General features: G+C 39.0%; 1 protein-coding gene across 4 annotated transcripts in view; it reads left to right on the top strand.

Annotated features, from left to right (window-relative positions):
• Positions 1-19,851, top strand: part of LOC101844032 (lysine-specific demethylase 4C) — a 164,967-nt gene that overhangs the window by 117,982 nt on the left and 27,134 nt on the right. For all 4 annotated transcript variants that reach the window (XM_040757297.1, XM_040757295.1, XM_040757298.1 and 1 more), the window contains one exon: positions 11,266-11,451. In XM_040757297.1, coding sequence (XP_040613231.1) covers positions 11,266-11,451 — 186 coding nt within the window. The remainder of the gene's footprint in view (positions 1-11,265; positions 11,452-19,851) is intronic.

Below are 19,851 nucleotides of genomic sequence, written 5' to 3'. Positions count from 1 at the left end.
TCATCCCTCCATACAGATTGAATTTTTCACAGCTTTAGTAATATTTCTTTTACAAATGTGGGTGCCTTTGTATTTGGGTCATAGAAGTGGGACTTCATCTTGATGGATTTTTCCTTTGACTATGACATGTCCTTCTCCAAATTTGTTGAATAATTTTACTTTGAAATCTGTTTTGTTAGATATTAGGATAGCTATATCAGCTTGTTTCTTATGTCTATTTAATTGGAAAGTTTTTCCCAACCCTTTACTCTGATATAATGTCTGACATTGAAGTAGAAGTGTTTCTTGTATGCAGCAGAAGGATGGATCCTGTTTTTGTATCATTCTGTTACCTGTGTCTTTTTATTGGTGAATTTTGTCCCATGATACTAAGAGATGTTACTGACCAGTGATTGTTAATTCTTGTTACTTTTTTTTTTTTTTTTTTTTTTTTTTTTGTGGAGGTGGTGGTAGTATGTGTGTTTTGCTTCTTTGGTTTTGCTGTTGTGAGATTATCTATTGCCTATGTTTTCATGGATGTAACTGAATTTTCCCTCTTAGTACTTTTTGTAGTGTTGGATTTGTGAATAGGTAGTGTTTAAATCTGGTTTTGTCATTAAATATCTTCTTTTCTCTATCTATGTTGATTGAAAGTTTTGCTGGGTATAATATAGTCTGTGCTGGCATCCATGATCCCTTAGTGTCCACAAAGGCATCTGTCCAGGACCTTCTGGCTTTTAGAGTCTCTGTTGAGAAGTCTGCTGTAATTGTGGCACATCTGCCTATATATGTTACTTGATTTTTTCCTTTACATCTCTTAAAATTTTTTGTATATTCTGTGTGTTTAGTGTTTTGATTACTATTATTATTTTTTGTCCTGCCTATTTGGTGTTCTGTAACTTTCTTATATAGGCATTTCCTTCTTTAGGTTGGGAAAGTTTTTTTCTATGATTTTGTTGAGTATCTTTTCTGTGCCTTTTAGCTGGAATTCTTATTTTGTATCCCTATTATTCTTGGGTTTGTTCTTTTCATGGTGCCCGAGGTTTTGTGGTAGGAATTTTTCTTTGGCTGAAGATTGGAATATTTCCTCTACTGTATCTTCCACTCTTGGTACTCTGTTTTTCTCTCTTCATTCTCTTAGTGATCTTGCATCTGTAGCTCTAATTCACGACCCCAGATTTTCCATTCCCAGAATTCCCTCAGTTTGTGTATTGTTTCTATTTCAGTTGTCCAATATGGAACCATTTCATTCACCTGTTTGATTGTTTTTTTCTTGGCTTTCTTTAAATGATTTATTGACTATATATTATAGTACATATTTTGTTTTCCTTCTTTCTGCAGATACATACTCTTTAAGTATATTTTCTTACATGAGTATTGTAAGACTTTATGATTTCTGTGATTCATTGAGCCCATCAAACATTATTTTCAAAGAAGTGTGTTATTTTCTTGATTAAGATAGTGTTAGGATTGTCCATCCCACTGTGTGTAGAGCTATCCCTGGACTGTTGGTCTGTGATATGTAAAAAGCATGCTGAACAAGCTATGAGGAACAAGCCAGCAAGCAACATTCCTTCATAGCTTCTCCACTTCCTACCTTCATTTTCCTATCTTTAGTTCCAGCCCTGTGTTCCTTCAGCTGTAAGATGAAATAAAGCCTTTCCTCTCCAAATGCTTTTGTTTGTGTTGTTTATAGCACTAGTAGGAATCAGACTAGGACATAATGTTTCCATTTTCTCACTAAATAAAGAAAAACATAACAAGGTCTTTGTAATGAATTAATTTCCTTTTTTTTATGTCTATGGGTTTTGCTTGTATGTATATCTCTACACCACATATGTGTGTGGTGTCATTGGAGGCCAGGAGAGGCTATTGGTTACCCTGGGACTAGATATATAGATGACTATGAGCAGCTATTTGGACAATGGGAATCTTTATCGGTCTTCTGGAAGACCACCCAGTGCTCTTGATCATTTAGCCATCTCTGCAGCCAAATGCTTTCTCTTTCTGAGTGTTTCCATATCCCAGTAATTATCCCAGTCATCCTGTGAGTTATATCAATGTAAACAAAGGTTCAGGTGGACACAGCCATTTTCACAAGTCTTAGCTCCTTATTAGTAAGGCTGGCACCTCCCAAAAGTGCTTCTTATACTCTAGCTGGGAGGATAGGTTTTAAATAGCCTAAAAATCTCTTCATATACCAGGAGTAACAGTTAGCTTCAAGTGTTACTTTAAATTTATTGTGTATAACTTCAGATCTTGTACTTTTTTTATTCATGACTTTGGTCAATGCCTTTTGGCAATGAATTTTTTCTTATAAATTATCATTGAATACTATATAATCAACTTCAGAATAATAGACTAAAATATATATTACATATCTGTAAATAAAAGCAGCTTCTATTTTTCTGTTCTTTTGCATTGGCTTTATATTTGCTTGTGCACACAGAGAAATGGAGGAGTAAGTCGGTCAGGATGTATGTACTGGGTTGTCTTCATCTTTAAAAAAAATGATTCATAAGATTATTTTTTATGCTCCAATATGCCCTTTCTCCTATCTGATTGGGTAATTCACTGGTGGTAATTCATTAGAGAGAATCTCACAGTTCATAAAATCCTGAAATATTGAGAGAATTCCATTAAGAAATAGAGGAAAATGAAAAGTTCAATTAAAGGCCAAGCCTCTAATATGATATAGTCTAGTATCTGAGAAACATTAAACTTTTAATTGAAATACTCACACCTTTGACTAATGAGTTAATAATAGTACCATGGTGCTTGGTTAGGGTTTCTATTGCTATGATAAAGAATTGATGTGTGGGAAGTCATTTCATCCCAGATTTCCAGGTAATAGTCAATCACTGAGAAAGTCAGGGCAAGATCTCAAGTACAGCAGGAACCTGGAAACAGTAACAAATCCAAAAGCAATGAATGAATGTTGTTTACCGGCTTGCTCAACCTGCCTTCTTATAGCCAAGACCTCCAGCTGAGGGGTGACACTGCCAATGGTGGACCCTCCCACATCAGTCTTAATAAAATTCAACACAGCTTCGCCTATAGTCCAACCTAGTAATCAATCTTAATTTCAGCATTGCTTTCTCTCTCTCTCTCTCTCTCTCTCTCTCTCTCTCTCTCTCTCTGTTTTGGTGAAGCTTATGGAATTCTCAGAAAAATATCTTGAAATATTTAAGATATGATTTTAGACTAAATTTTGAATTTAATATGTAAATAAATTTAAAATAAATTACAGAGAAAGCAGTGGTTAAAGTATAGCTACTAAAAAGCTGTAGCTCTTAATAAGTAATGTATATTTGTCAGTTTACTAAACGAGTGTTATATTTGTAATTCCTACAAAAGTCATGGTATTGCTTTTAGTACAACTAGTGCCTGACAGAGCCAGACTTTAAGGCTAATAATAGTAAACTACTTAATCAACCTACTTACAGGACGCTGAATGCTGAGAATCATGGTAGTGATCATTTAGTTCAAGGGGTTATATTAAAGAGGACAATTTAGGAAACCTGACTTAATAGCATTTTAGTGTTCCAAAGATAGCACAAAATGTTATAAATATTTGATAGGATTTGCTGATGGGGGATGTCATCGTATATGTTTCTCTAATTGGTTGATAAATAAAACACTGTGTGGCCAGTTAGTCAGGCAGGAAGGATAGGTGGGGTTACCAGACCAGGAGAATTCTGGGGAGAGCGCTGCCAGAGAAAGACGCCATGCTACCGAAGAAGTAACATGCTGGGTTATGAGTAAGCCACAGCCTCGTGGCAATACATAGATTAATACAAATGAGTTAATAATTAAGACAGAGCTAGCCAATAAGAAACCCTAGCCATCGACCAACAGTTTATAATTAGTATGTCTCTGTTTGCTTATTTGGGGCTGAAGGGAGGCAGGACCTGGCAGGACACTAAACCTTCATCTTCAAATTGCTACCAACTTCTCTCTCTTTAGATTACTGGCAGCTTCAAAATATTTATGCTAATAATTAGAAATTTTATAGGAATTACAAATATAACACTCAGAAACAGCTAACCTGAACAAGGAGGAGCTCATGGACCCCAGACTGATAGCTCAGGATCCAGCATAGGACTGAACTAGGCCCCCCTGAGTGTGGGTGCCAGTTAGGAGACCTGGGAAGTCTATGGGACCTCTGGTAGTGGAACAGTATTTATCGCTAGTGTACGAATAGACTTTGGGAGTCCATTCCCTATCAAGGAACACTCTCTCAGCTAGACATACAGGGGAAGGCCTAGGCCCTGCCCTAAATGATGTGACAGACTTTGAAGATCCCCTGTACACTAGCTGGGTTTCCCCAGCCTAGTCTTGACCCCTTTGCTCATCACTCCTCCCTCTCTGCCACTGGATTCCAGGAGTTCAGCTCAGTGTTTAGCTGTGGGTCTCTTCTTCTGCTTCCATCAGCTACTGTATGAAGGCTCTAGGATGGCATTTAAGGTAGTCATCAATCTCATTTAAGGCAAAGGGCATTTAGGATAGCCTCTTCACTATTAATTAGGATCATAGTTGCAACACCCCAACTTTTAAAGATCGATACCTCTGTACTATATATAAACCACAAAGGTACCCCTGGCAAGGGGAATTTGTGACAGTCTTCTGTGGTCTCAGCTTTCTGTTCTATTATCCTCTAGTTGTATTTATACTTGCTATGTTGATTTTGTACTTGTCATTTCACCTCTGTTGTGTTAATCAGCCTAAAATGTCCTTTCTCCTCATCCTGCCCCATGGTGCAGTGACGGAAGTCTATTGATCCTTCAGGATGAATCCTGTATCTTAACTCTTTGGTTCGTTTCTTTTCCCTGCCTCTCGTTCCAGCTGGTGTTTTTGAATACATATTTAAAAAGAGTGGAGATAATGAATAGCTCTGTCTTGTTTCTGATTTTAATGGAACCCATTCAAGTTCTTTTCTGTTTAGGAAGATGTTATCTGTGAATTTTCATGCATAGCCTTTATTATATTGAAGTTTATTCCTTCCTGTTTTACTCTGCCAGGGAACTTTTTATCATGAAGGCATGTTGTATTTTCTCAGTCTTTTTTTTCCTGCATCTATTGATTTTTTTGTTTTGTTTTGCTTTGAGATCAATTTGTGTGGATTAATGGCATATGTTGAGCTATCTTTGCATTTCCAGGATAAAACTAAGTTGAACTTGATGATCTTGATAATGTGATTATATTAAGTTTACTAGTTTTTATTGAAGAATCTGAAATCTGTGCTCATAGGGTATGGACCCATAGTTTGCTTCGTTGTTGTTGTTCTGTCTTTTCTTATTTTGGTTATTATGCTAATTGTACTGCCTAGTTTTATAACAACTTGACACAAGCTAGCATCATCTGAGAGAAGGTAACAACCCCAGTTGAGAAAATGCCTCTATAAGATAAGGCTATGGCAGACCTGTAAGGCAAGTAGTCATTTGATGAGGGAGGCCCCAAGCCCATTTTAGGTGGTCCCACCTCTGGGATGGCAGCCCTGGTTTCTATTTAAAACATAACAGAAACAAACAAACAACAGTGTGAGAAAGCTATGAGGAGCAAGCTGGTAAGCAGCATCCTTTGTGACCTCATTGACAGTCCCTGCTTCCAAGTCCCTGCCTTTAGTCACTATGTTTGGTCACAGCAGTAGAAAGCCAACTATGATAGTAATGTTGTCTTGGAAGATTTCCTGTGTTTGACATTTTCTTTTTTAATAATTTGAGAAGGATTGGGCACAAACCTTCTTTCAAAGTCTGGTAGAATTCTGCTGTGAATTCATCTGTCGCTAGACAGTTTTTTGTTAAATTTTTTTAAATTGCTGTTTCAGTGTCCTTATTTGTTACTGGTCTCTCTAGGATATTGACTTCTTTGCTTTATTTTAGTGGTTTGAATGAGTGTAGAAATTTACTCCTTTTTTGTTGTTGTTGTTGTTTTGTTTTTAGTTTTTCTGATTTATTGGAGTACAGAGTTTTTAAGTATTCTCTTATAGCACCCTGAATTTCTTTCATGTTGATTGTAGTGTTTCCTTGTTAACTTGGGTCACCTCTGTCGTTCTTTTAGTTAGTTGGTCCAAGGGTCTGTCGATCTTATTTATCTCTTCAAGGTCTTTGGTTCATTGATTCTTTGTGTTGCCTTCTTTGTTTCTACTTCAGCAATTTCTTTTTGATTTTTATTATTTCTTGCAATCTACTAGATTTACATTTAGTTTTTTTCCAAATTCTTAAGTTGCATCATTAAGTTATTTATTTTTGTTTATCCTGAATTTTTCGGGGTTTTTGTTGTTCTTTTTCGAAACAGGATTTCTCTGTGTAACAATCCTAACTGTCCTGGAACTCACTTTGTGGGCCAGACTGGCCTTGAACTCACAGAGATCAGCCTAACTCTGCCTTACAAGTGTTAGGATTAAAGGAATACACTACCTCTGCTTAGCACTTCTCTTTTAGGATAGACAATTTGAACTGTAAATTTACCTCATGTGACTGCTTTTAACATGTCCAAGAAGTTTTGTTGTTTTCATTTAGATGCAAGAATTTTGTAATTTAAGTTTTGGATACATTCATCATTTAGTAGGGGGTAATTTGCATGAGTTTGTGTACGTACTAGAGATTGGTTTGCTGGACATTTTCAGTTTTATTGCATTATGGTGAGAGTGAGTACATGAGATTATTTCAGTTTTTCTGAATTTTTTAAGATTTGTTTTGTGTCCTAGGATATGGCCTGATTTATAGACGTTTCCATGTGGAATGTATATTCTTCAGTGTTTGGGTAGTATGTTTAGTAACTATCTTTTATGTCCATTTGATATATGATATCAATTAATTCTAATAATTGTCTTTTTATTCTTTTGTTCAGATGGGATAGTGAAATCACCTTCTATTAATGGTTATATCAACAGACGCGTTTTTAACTCTAGTTGTATACTTTTTATGTAATTTGAATGGTATATCTGTCCATCTTTTTATTGAATTCTGTTTTTAAATCCTACATTGCCTTCTGTAATTTCATTCAGCCTTATGTTTGTATTTTCTTGGGCATTCTTTAAGATGTTGTTCTCTTAAATTCCATTCTCTTTAAGTTTATTGAGCTGTTTCATTGTATCTTCTTTAAACTGGTGTTTTCTGAAGTTTATAATCTCACCCACCCCACCCCACCCCCAGGTAAATGTAGGATTGGTGGATTTGGGAGTAGACATACAGTCTTGATCTTTGACATGCTTTTTGTTTTTGTTCATAAACTTTGGCATGTGGATTTATTATGTTAGTATCTGTCAGAAAATTGGGCATAGCATGCTGATACAACACAGCTAAGCGGGAACCTTGAGGCTGACAGTTGAATATGATGCGGGAGGAACTCTGTACTAGAAGACAGGATATGCCTCCCATCTAGAGCCTGTAGCCTGTATGTTATGAGAGTACAATTGCAGCCACTGCACTGCATTAGGGACATGGGCTAGATCTGGGGATTGTGAGTGGGAGGATTGGCAGACTTACTAGGGTGGTCCCATTGCCAGATGTGTAAGACCTGACTTAGCCGGAAGGTGGTATGGCACTCAGAGGGGTGATGTCAGATGGTAGCAGGGGCCATTTGCTGTCGTACTGGATGTGCTTTCTATCCATAGCCCGTATAGGTTATGGCTAGAGCAAGCATGCACTAGGCTAGGCTCTGGATGAGCAGCTAGGACTAGGTGTGGAGACCGGGGATGGTGTGTAAAGAGAAAGGGAAGGTCAGCCAGATCCACCAGACTGGGCCCTGGAGCAAGATATGGAATACTGCCTGTTCTGAGAGGTTGTATGGAGCACTGAGAAACAGTAATTTTATTTTTCAAGACATTTATGCCTGTTTTAAATACCTTGGTATTTATAGAAGGAATAAGAATGATAAATACTGGCAAAATGACACAACCGTATTATAAATCATATAAACAGAAAAAAGAGAAGGATATGTGCAGTTCCTTCGTGGCTTATCATTTCTTGATGTCCTTTGCCAAGCTACATTCTTGAACATCACAAAGTGATGCACAAAGTCTCATTACTACCTCAGTCTGTTCGTTCCCTCAGTGGCCTGTGCCATGAAAATAAACATGAAATTCAATTCCCCAAGAAAGTACAATGCTCTGTAAATCATTCTGAGAAGTCTCAGTCTTTCACAGTGTACAACAGAGGAAAAGGCATCTACTTCTTCAATTCTTTTGTAGTAAAAGTAGCTCAGAATAGCTGATTGTATTTTCTAGATTTCTAACCCAAAAGTTTTTTAAGCCTGTTATTTGCAGCATCAGTGTCACTGAAAATGCATCATAAAATATAAACAGTGGTTTCACCTGGATGTACAGAATCTTAGAGGTCAGCAGTTGTTTATAGAAGACCTTCAGGTTGCTCTGATTTCATGGCCCCAACGTCTTTTTTAAGGGGATTATAATGTGTATATTGAGACATGGAATCAGAATGTGAAACTTAACTAAAACCTTTTTGAAGGATGTTGTTTAACTCAACAAACACAGAGCGGTCCCAGGTTACTTCCTTGAGAAAAAATGAAAGATATAACTTGAGGGGACAATCTCATGTCATCAGTGTCAGCTTTCCCCACTTGTGTTAGTTTCTGAAAGTCATCACTTTGGTGGCCTTATTTTAAAGCATCCTTAGGGGAACTTCTCTCCAATCAATGCCTCATTTGACTTCTTGAATCTCTTTTAATAGATGCTGCCCAGATATTGCCTTTTCTTCCTCCCCAAGGCATCACTGATACCTTAAACAGTGTTCTGCAATAATGGTCTTGTCTTTCTGAAGTTTCCCTGCTCATAAATGCCTGTGGTCTTATTATCCTTAAGTTCCCGTTGCTCCTGTGGAACATGGGTATTGCCAAGCCTGGTGGCAGAGTTCTGTAATCCAAACTCCTGGATTTGAGACCAAGGAAGAAAGTCACAATTTCAAGGCCTCCCTGGGATACAAAACAAGTTCAGAGCCAGCCTGTGCAACTTTGTATGATGCTGTCTCAAACAAATAAACAAGCATGGCTGTTAGCTTGCTGGATGACATGGGTTGAATTCCCACTCTTGAGCTGATAGCTCTATTTAAAGGTGAAAGACCCCAAGCGGGGGACTTTCACGGGAGGGAGACCCGAACCCAAGGAACAACGAGACCACGAGCTTGGATGCAACAGCAAGAGGCTTTATTGATAATACACGGGTACCCGGGGCATCTCAGTCTCGGGAACTGAGAGCCCCGAGCTGGGGACTCAGGGGTTCTTTTATAGCAAAAAGCGCAGTACAGAAGCGAGAAGCCTAGTTACAGTACCCTGATTGGGCAATTTAAATGAGGCTGGGGCTCAGAACGAGGGCAATTGAGGTTTTGCTTGGAACTCAAGTCTCGGCCTTGGCCCTATCTGAGGAACAATAGGTCTCTGTGCTTGCCCAACCTTGCTGGGGCTGGCTACAGCAGACACCTGTGTCCCTGGGCAGAGTTCCCTTCTGATAGTAGTGACTATTCAGCCATTCAGCCATGAGGACCTTGAGCTGAGCTCCTTTCTGATAAAAAAAAATGACTATTCAGCTGCACCAGCCTGTGTAGACTGGGCCGGGGTCTTTCAAAGGAAGATAAAAGTCCTCTGTTGATCTCTGTCACCAAAGAGCCCTGAGTAAAGGACACATAAATCTTAGCTTCTTCCTAATGTCAGGTTCCTAAAATCAGACTTTCCTTGGCTTTCTACCAGTTCCATTTCCTTTCATGTTGTTTCAAACAGCGGCCAGTCATTTTTAAAAATAAATGCCAAGATAATGTAATGCTTGTGATTGCATGGACTTTGTTTCCTTTCTGAGGGGTAGTTTCTCTTTCCATCCCTTGCTCCTCCCTGTCCCTTTCTCTCCTTCCCTCTTCTCTCTGCCTTTGTCTCTTTATGCCTCTATGCATGTGTATATTTTTAAATAAGTCACATCTTCTATCCCTACTATGAAATATGTGATTGTACATTGAACCCTGAGTACAAGGGGAAACCAGGTCACATTTAGTGTCCAGAATCTAGTAGTGTCCTTATGGGGACTAGTGAAAAATAGGGATGCTTTTATCAGTAATGGAGGGCTTTTAAAAAAAAATTTTTGCAAAATTATTTTTCCATGTCAGGTTGCCATCCCCTCCCATTTCCTTAAAGAACTTAAAGATAACAAGATACCCTTGAGAAGAGGAACATGCTATTTATGTTCTATAAAGGTAATCCCGACAGCCCTGGGCAGCTCAACTAAAGTAGAATGAAATGAAGGAGCAGTTAGAAGACCATTTCTATTGTGGGCAAGACAGCATGAGTAGAGGCAGTGGCAGCTACAGGTAGGTAGCATGAGAGTGGAGCAAGATTCAGGAACAGAGTCTTAATTCACCGTTATTTAACCACGGTATAAACTTTTGGTATGTGGGAATTAAAGATTGAGCTTTGGGGTCATTTTATTTGTTCTGGCTTATCAGCTTGACTCTGCTGATCCACAGCCATTTTCCCCCCTAGTTCTCAAGTAACCAAAGGTAAATCTAATATTCAATGCAGCTGTTGTGATCTCTCTCTCTGTCTCTCCTGACAAATCTGCTGATAATGTTTAAAGCTTTTCTGTGAAACTTTGTTTTTAGATTATGGTTATTATTGTTTGATTTCATTTTTCCTCAGCCATTCTCAGCTATAAATTTCAATAAAAACATACTGTTTGGGGATGATTTTAGGTTTTGCCACTTTGGGAGACATTTTTGTCTCAGTCAAGCAGCAGATACTTCAATTTGGATTAAGTACTTGACATCTAGTTTCCACATTGAACCTTCATTTAGTGCTTTCCATTTCCTTGTAAATGGAAAAATTCTCCCATATGTGTGATGTTTGGATATTTTCAGTATTCTCATCTAATATAAGAGTATCTGCACCTGGTTTGTAACTTAGGCGTACACAAAAGCCTGCTGTGTCCAGGTCGAGCAGAAACACCCTTGGCAGTCATAGTTGATTACAACATCGCCCAGGGCCACCTTCTGAGGTCTATGTTAGGAGAAGCAAGTGAAAAATAATTTGGCTTTTCTGACCACCGGAAGTACTTCAGAATATTTCTGGTGCGCTATGACTATGGGAGTGTATCAGTTTTAGAGCAAGAATATGAGTGTGTGTGTGTGTGTGTGTGTGTGTGTGTGTGTGTGTGTGTGTGTGCCTGCCACAGATGCTCTTGCTGATAAGGTCCCTGGAGTCAGAGCTTGATACAATGCCTGGTGTGTTGTTCATCTAATAACTATTGTTCTCTGATGGATATTATTCTGTGTTTCAACCCTTCAGAAATGCATCTTCTGCAGACACCGGGTTAAGAAGGTTTCTGGAGCTTGCATTCAGTGTTCCTATGGCCGCTGCCCAGCTTCCTTCCATGTCACATGTGCCCATGCTGCTGGGGTACTCATGGAGCCTGATGACTGGCCTTATGTGGTAAACATCACGTGCTTCAGACATAGAGGCAACTCAAATGCGGTAAGACCTGCTCTCCCATTTCTGACACTGTCTGAATTCCTTCTTGGACCCTTCATGGGTCCAAACTGTAATACAGTTGACTCTAGAGACTGAGAGCTGTTGATTACACATGGTTTCACAGAACCCTTCAGTTTCTAGTGTGCCATAAACACGATATTTAATAATTAGGTGACTGAATAAATGAGTGAGTCAAGCTATTTATATCCATTGTAGTTTTGCATCTGTGTACAGGGTATCTGAAGAGTTGTATGTAGATTGTGCAGTTCATGTATTCAGGGTGTCAGAAAATCACTTGAAGTAGAGCAGTAGGAAAAGTGCCACCTAAGATGTGCGAGCATTCTCTATGCAGCTACACTTTTATTTACTCTCTCCGAAAAGAAACAAACAGCAACAATGTTGTAAAGGGAGTAGGAAGAGGACCAGGAACTTCATTTTTTGCTCTCACTGCCTAAGATGGGTAAGTGAAAACCAACATGGAGGCCGTGGAAGGTCAGTCTTAGAAAATAAAGGTGTGGAGAGCAATTTGCCCCATCAGCATATTTGATTGTTGTACTTAAGACTGAATTTCCTCTGAATTAATTGAATTTGCATCCAGATAACATGGATTCAACTATAATTTAGTTAACCTGTTCTTGGTTAATGGAATCATTCCGCTGATTTAAAACCTTCAAAAGATTATAACAATATAGCAATTTGTATCCTAACATTCTTGTTTTGTCTCTAATACTATTTTTCTTCTCTACTTTTTTTTTTTAATGAAGTGTCTTCTATTACCTGGCAGCTTCATATCTGTAAAAAGCGTATCTATTTTGAGCAGATGCCGAATTGCCCATATTGACTTCTGGAAACATCTTTCCAACACAACAACCTTCCTGCTTTTTGTAATGATTACATCAGTTTCCACTAGTGTCTTGAGAGATATTTGGCATTTGTGGCTTGGGACTCTGTAGATGTGTGAGAATGCCCAAATGTACAAACTGATGTTACAAACTTTTTTTTTTTTTTGGTTTTTCAAGACAGGGTTTCTCTGTGGCTTTGGAGGCTGTCCTGGAACTAGCTCTTGTAGACCAGGCTGGCCTCGAACTCACAGAAATCCGCCTGCCTCTGCCTCCCGAGTGCTGGGATTAAAGGCGTGCACAAACTTTTGTTTTAACATTATTTTCCATTGTTTCAGGTTACAGATTACATAGGTTGCATCAGTGCCTTTTCCTTGGTATCTTCAGTTGATGTCCATTAGCCAAAAAGATTATATTCAGTAGTAAACACACATCAACATACCAAAAGATAGTAATAATATATTACATTACTGTGGTGCTTCGCCATTTACAGGCAGAAGTCAATATTATCACCTCTTAAATTACCCTGTATACATTTTGGGTCGTAATAAGTTTCTGACTTCTAGTGTCACAGTGATTACGACAGCTGGTGCTATAATCGTTTATGAATAATATAGACATTATTTTTCCTGTCTTAGGAATAATAAACCTCAGATTCGAGAGGTTTAGTTCCATGGAGCAGCAGGTAGAGTCATAAATGGCAGATGAATCTTCAATGTGTATACTCTAGTATTTTTTGAGTCTTTAACTCCGGATTTAAATAGTGTGTATGTGAAGTTTCGCAAGGGACCATATACCACATTTTTTGTGCAGTGTTCTATGGTTACAGGTGCTTCTACTGAGTGAGATTGGATTAAAAAGCTCCAGGGAAGCCAGGCGGTGGTGGCGTAAGCCTTAAATACAAGCACTTAGGAGGCAGAGGCAGGCGGATCTCTGTGAGTTTGAGACCAGCCTGGTCAACAAAAGCTAGTTCCAGGACAGCCTCCAAAGCCACAGAGAAACCCTGTCTCGGGGGGAAAAAAATCCAGGGAATCTGTCTCTTCTTGACCCTGGCATGTCACTTAGTCAAGCTTAGGTTGCTAACCATTTTATAAAACATGATGGGGAAAAAACACATAAGTCTTGTGAGGTGATTTAGAAACTACTATCCCACAGATCCAATTATGTGTGATATATTTGATGAGAATATGCTAGCTTAAATATTCTACATGGCTACTTCCTTATGAAGCAAAAAAAGAAAACAGAAAAGTTAAAGGGTATTTACAGTTGCCTCTGACCCTCTATTTGAAATAGAGTTCTGCTTTTTTTACTTATCCATTCTTCAAGTAGACCTCAGTTATGAATTCCTCCTTCAAAATTTGTTAACTAACTAGAATGGTTGTGATGGTTTGAATGAGAATAAAACTCAGAGACTCATATACTTGAATGTTTTATCTCCAGTTGGTGACTTTTTGGTGGAGGTATGTTACTGTGTGTGGGCTTTGGTTTCAGAAAGCCCAATGCTATCTCTAGGTGGCGCACAAGCGCGCCCCCAACCCCCTCCAGCACACCCTATCCAACACCATCTGCTTGTCTGTTGTCATAATCCTCACCATGATGATCATAGACTCTTAACCCTCTTAACTGTGATCCCCAAAATTAAATGCTTTCTTTTATAACTTGCCTTGATCATGATGCATTTTCACAGCAGTAGGGAAGTAACCATGGCATCTGGTGGCAAATTCTGTTAAAAACATTATAATTGCCTTAGGAGTTAGATTTTAGGGTGTAAACATGCTAGATGAGAGAAATTGAGAAACAACCAGCTTACCTTTCTTTTTGTCCAGAGATCCAGCAAGTCAGTGTCTGTCCACCCATCCTAAACTAAAAAGGCTTGGAATTTCTAAGTCCCACTCAACTTCTCCCTGTATATCTCTCTATCCTTCCTGAGGCCCTGTACTCTCTGGCTAATTCCTGTCAACTTGTCTCTGGTTCCACCCCCTGATCCAAAGTTAATTTTATTTACACAGTCTCAGAGTTCCACAGTGTGATCAAATATCCCTTAACAATTACCTCTCCTGAAATACATGGCTTTTCCTTTCAAATACAACACTGTTCAGATTAATTCAACCAACCTTTTGATGATGATGATGATGATGATGATGATGATGATGATGATGATGATGAATGGTAGGGTACATGCATCTTAAAGCAGAAAGTGTGATTTGTCTGTTCTCAACCATGCCTTGACTCTTTGAGATTAATGCACTAAATCATAGCCATGAAAATCTTAAGATAAAATTAGGCCTGGCTCCTGAGCTCGTTGTTTTCTATAACAAAACCTGTACAATTTAATTGAAATAAAATGTAAACGTTCTGTTATGTTACAGGGATCTCCGTTTTTATTCATAGGTTTCTGCTTCTTTTGTTTTTCAGTTCCCCCAATATTTGCTTTATATAAATATTTAAAAGAATAATCTTAAAACATTTTGTGTGTTTAGTATCATACATTATTTTAAATATAAAAGTTTGTTGTATGTCTTAGTTACTGTTCTACTGCTGTGAAGAGACTGCATGACCAAGGAAACTTATAAAAGACAGCATTTTATTGCTTGCTTAAAGTCATAGTGAAAGCATGGCATCATGTAAACAGGCGTGGGGCTGGAACAGTAACTGGGAGCTTACATCTGACCCACAGGCAGCAGGCAGAAGGAAAGGGGCGGGACAGAGAGAGACTGGGCATGGTGTTGGCCTTTGAAACCTTAAAGCCCCCCAGTGACATACTTTCTCTAACAAGTGCAAAAGAGTTTCACTAACTGGCAACCAAGCATTCAGACATGGTGGCTATTCTCATTCAAATCACCAGACCTTCTATTTCTCTCATCTATTCAAGAACTGGGTGTCCAACCTTGCCAAGCAACCCTGGGCTATGTGAGACAAAGAAGAATTGTCATAGGCCACATATTCAGTATTCAAGCACTGTGACAAGCTGATGAGCAAAACAAGTCTATTTTCAGGTTCCTGTCTGTTGTCACTGATAAGCAAAGTAAATATTTACATGTAATCCTTATTATTCAGTGCCCTTATAAAACCTTCTCATTATCAATAGGTTCAAGGTTTGCAGTTACTAGTAAAAAATTGAATGTATCCCAGTAATGAAAGTTAAGGATTTCAAATGTTTTCAAATCTTAATTAAAAGACGGCATCACTTCCCTCCCTTTCCCTTCCTTTTTCCAGCTGCTACTATCACCCCTCTAGCCCCTTCCTCTCAAATTCATAACCTCATTTCTTTATTAGCGTGTGCACGTGTGTGCATGTGTGTATACGTTATGGTGAGTCCATTTAGTATTACTTGTGTATGTATCACTTGTGCATGTGATTTCAGGACTGACCACTTGGTATTTAATAACCAATCAGAGTCTCGTTGCTGGGGAAGATGAACTCTTTCTAAGAGGTCATTGGTCCTGTAATTCTTTGTCTATGAGTGGGTTCCTCTTCCACATTGGCATGACTGTTGGTGTTATACTTCCTTCAAGTCTTATAGGCAGCCACACAGTTCCAGTATCATGGAACTACCATATTTAGGACATACAATCTCACAGCTGGTTTCCTGGTCCTCTGGCTGTTACAGTCTTTCATTCCCTTCTGCCCTAATGTTCCCTGACTCATAGAAGTTACATTGTAAGAATTCTAATTAGAACTGGCATTCCCTGATCAGTTGATGTCTGCATTTTGACCAGTTATAATGGTCTCCATTTGTTGCTAAGAGTTTAGTTTATAAAGACTTACAACTATATTTATCTGTGGGTATAAAGTTTAAAATACAGTTGGTTTATGAAAGTGGGTAGTAGCTTCTCCTTACTAGTCCCAACTACCTGGGGCCTGTGAGGAGTAACAGGCATGATTTTCTTCTGTTGAGCAGTTTTGTCACAAACATATGAATGCCACTATTATGCCCTTAGATTTCTTACTGTGCTGGCCGTAGTGGCAGGCATCACAGCTGGGTCGATCTATTTGTTTCTTTCTCTTGAAGTTTACATAAATCCTTCTGTTACTATAAAAGATTGATTTTAGGAAGAAGATTTTTCAAGTCAGATCCAGCTTGGATCTTCCAAGTCCTGTGTCCCAAGTTTGTGTTGTCTTCAGCTTTAAGATGTAATCAGGGGCAACAGTAATAGGCTATATTGCTTAGGCATTCACTTGGACTTCCCTGACCTTTGGTCCTATTGGACTGCTCCAAAGGAAATTGTAGTCTCATGCCTGGTATTACAGGTTTATAACTACCCCATGACTCCTGTGAGGGAAATTGTCAGTCCAAGTGGGATAACTTCATTTGAGGTGATTATTTATACTTATATTATTTATATGTATTGTATAATTTGGGGAAAGCATGATTCCCTTAGGCCTGTTTTTAAACATCCTTAATGTTATTTGACCTTCTCCCTCCCCGCTTCTCAAAACCCTCCTTTGTCCCCCTTCATATCACATGCATTCTGCTGTTTGCCGTTCAAGTCCCCCACCACCTTTTACGTTCATGATTTCTGTGCTTGCTTTGGGTTATATAGTTACATCTGAGTATTTGGAGCTAGGATCCAGCAATGAAAGAGAAAGTGTTTGTCTTTCTGGCATTTCCTGATTTCAGGTTTTTTATAGCTAAATGTTTCATTCTGTATATATCTCATGTTTTCCTTATCTACTCATCAGTTGAAGGATGTGGAGGTTGTTCTGGTTTCCTAACTAATGTGACTAGATCAGCATTAAGTATGGCTAATCAGTATCTGTGCTGTGGCATGTCAACTCCTTTGAGCCACGGATAAGTATTGCTGCATCATATAGTGGATTTATTTGGAGGTTTTTGAGCATGCTTCACACTCATTTATGGGGTGACTTCACCAGTGTGTATTTCCACTAATGATGAATGAGAATTCTCTTTTCCCCACATTATCTCCAGCCTTGGTTGTCAGTTGTTAAGTTGTTTTAATTTGCATGTCCCTAATTGCTAAGGTTGATGTATATTTCTTGAGATATTTCTTGGTATTTCTTAGCCATATTTATTTCTTCTGTTGCACAATGAATAAAAGACCCAGAGACTGGTATTGGGGTTTAAGCTTCAAGCTGAAGATCAGAAAAGCAAAGCAGCTAGGCACTGCCTCTTACTCTACCTCAGACTGAAAGGCAACCCTGGCTCCAAGAAACCTCAGACTGCTAATACTGACTACTGAAGACTCTGCTCCTATCTTTGATACCATTCTAGTGCTAGGATTAAAGGCATGTGATCCCAGGTACTGAGATAATCTTTGTGTGAGCTGTTTCTCTTTAGGACTGGATGAATCTTGTGTAGATCTCGGTGGCCTTGCACTCACAGAGATCTGTCTACCTCTTAATCATAGGATTAAAGGTGTGTACCACCACCTCCTAGCTTCAGCCTGCTAGAATTAAAGGTGTGTATCACCATTGCCTGATCTCTATAGCTTGAGGCTGACTTTGCTTTCTGAATCTTCAGGCAAGCTTTAATAAATCATAAATAATATATCACCACATCTTCTCTTAAGAACTTGGTTTAGATCTATACCACATTTTTAATTGGGTCATTTGTGGATTTTTGTTTTGTTTTGTTTTTTGAGTTCTTTATATATTCTGGATATTAATCCTCTGTCAGATATATACTTAGCAAAGATTCTCTCCCAGCTTGTGGTTTTGTTCCTGGGAATATTTCTTCTGCTGTATAACCTAACACCTGGAAGACTGACAGATACATAATCAGTTTACTTGAATAAATATGGACTTTAGCAGTTTTTCAGATTTATCACAGTTAATTAAGATGCGCTACAATCTGCACTAAACTGTTATTAGAAGTAGGAAATTTCAATTGATTTTCCTTTTAGTGTTCCTTTAGCCATTTCTCCTGAAATCCAAGAAAATTTACTGAGTTCATATTCTGTTACTGTGTCTCACAGGGTAGCATATCTTTATAGCCCAATTATTTTTTTTATCCTTTCTTGACAGGGCACATCAACATGATAAGGATTATAGAAGAAATAATAAGCATTTATATTGCATATGCATGTTCATATGTACTCATCATAGAAAACTTGTGTAGCAGGCATTCTTTTTATTGAAAATGTATTTTTTGATGATTTACATTATTTTTTTTATTTTAATTTTAAATAGCTTGTTTTACATGTCAATCCCAGTTCCCTCTCCCTCCCCTCCTCCCGCACTCCCCTTCCACCCTCCCTCCCACCCTATTGCCAAATCCTTCCACATAGGGGATGTCTAGAGTCTATCATTTTACTCTTGGTAGGGTCAAGGCACTCCCCTAAGAGTCCAGGCTGAGAGAGCATCTCTCTTTGTGCTATAGGCACATGAAGACAGATTGTATACCAGGGATAGACACTGATCCACAGCTCAGAGCCCCATAGGTTGTCCAGGCCTTCTCACTGACACTCACATTTGGGGGGTCCAGATCAGTCCCATTCTGGCCTCCCCACTGTCGGTCTGGGGTCCAAGAGCACTCCCCTGTTCAGATCAGCTGTCTCTGCTGGTTTTCCCAGCCCATTCTTTGCCAATTTGCTCATCATTCCTCTCTCTCTGTCACTGGGTTCCTTGGGTTCAGTTCAGTGCTTAGTTGTGTGTTTGCCTCTGCTTCCATCAGTCCCAGGATGTAGGCTCCCGGATAGTTATAGACATCAAGTTCATTATCAGGAATGGGCATTCGAGGTGGTCCTTCCACTATTGCTTAGCTTGCCAATTGATGTTATACCTTTAGATCACTCGAGGTCACTCTGGTGCCTGATCTGTCTTCGATCCTATGATTCCCTCTTCCCCCTATTCTACCCCCACCCCCTCAACTTCCTGTTCCCCCATGACCAACTCCCTTCCTCTTTACCCCCTCTATTCTTCCCAGGTCCCACTACCCCCCTCGCCCTGTTCCCCATCCATTCAGAGGATCTTGTCTCCATCCTCTTCTCTTGGGTACTATGCATATATGCATATCTTTTAGGTTCTTTCCTGTTTCCCAGACTCTCTATCTGTGGAAGTGCAGACTGGCACTATCCTGATCCATATCTAAAATCCATATATGAGTGAGTACATACCATGTTTGTCTTTTTGCGACTGGGTTACCTCACTCAGGATGGTTTCTTCCAGTGCTATCCATTTCCCTGCGAATTTCAAGATTCCATTGTTTTTTTCTGCTGAGTAATACTCCATTGTGTAAATGTACCACATTTTCTCTATCCACTCTTCAGTTGAGGGGCATCTAGGTTGCTTCCAGGTTCTGGCTATTACAAACAATGCTGCTATGAACATAGTGGAGCAGATGCCCTTGTTGTATGAACCTGCCTCATTTGGATAAATGCCTAAGAGTGGAATTGCTGGGTCTAGTGGTAGAATAATTCCCATTTTCCTGAGGAATCTCCATACTGATTTCCAAAGAGGCTGTATGAGTCGGCATTCCCACCAGCAGTGGAGGAGTGTTCCTCTCTCTCCACATCCCCTCCAGCATAAATTGTCTTCGGTGTTTTTGATTCTAGCCATTCTGACAGGAGTAAGATGGTATCTCAGAGTTGTTTTGATTTGCATT

The sequence above is a fragment of the Mesocricetus auratus genome, unplaced genomic scaffold (assembly GCF_017639785.1).
Source record: "Mesocricetus auratus isolate SY011 unplaced genomic scaffold, BCM_Maur_2.0 Super-Scaffold_100014, whole genome shotgun sequence".
NCBI lineage: Eukaryota > Metazoa > Chordata > Mammalia > Rodentia > Cricetidae > Mesocricetus > Mesocricetus auratus.
Note: the sequence above shows the minus strand (reverse complement) of the source record. Positions and strands in the feature narration are given on the sequence as shown.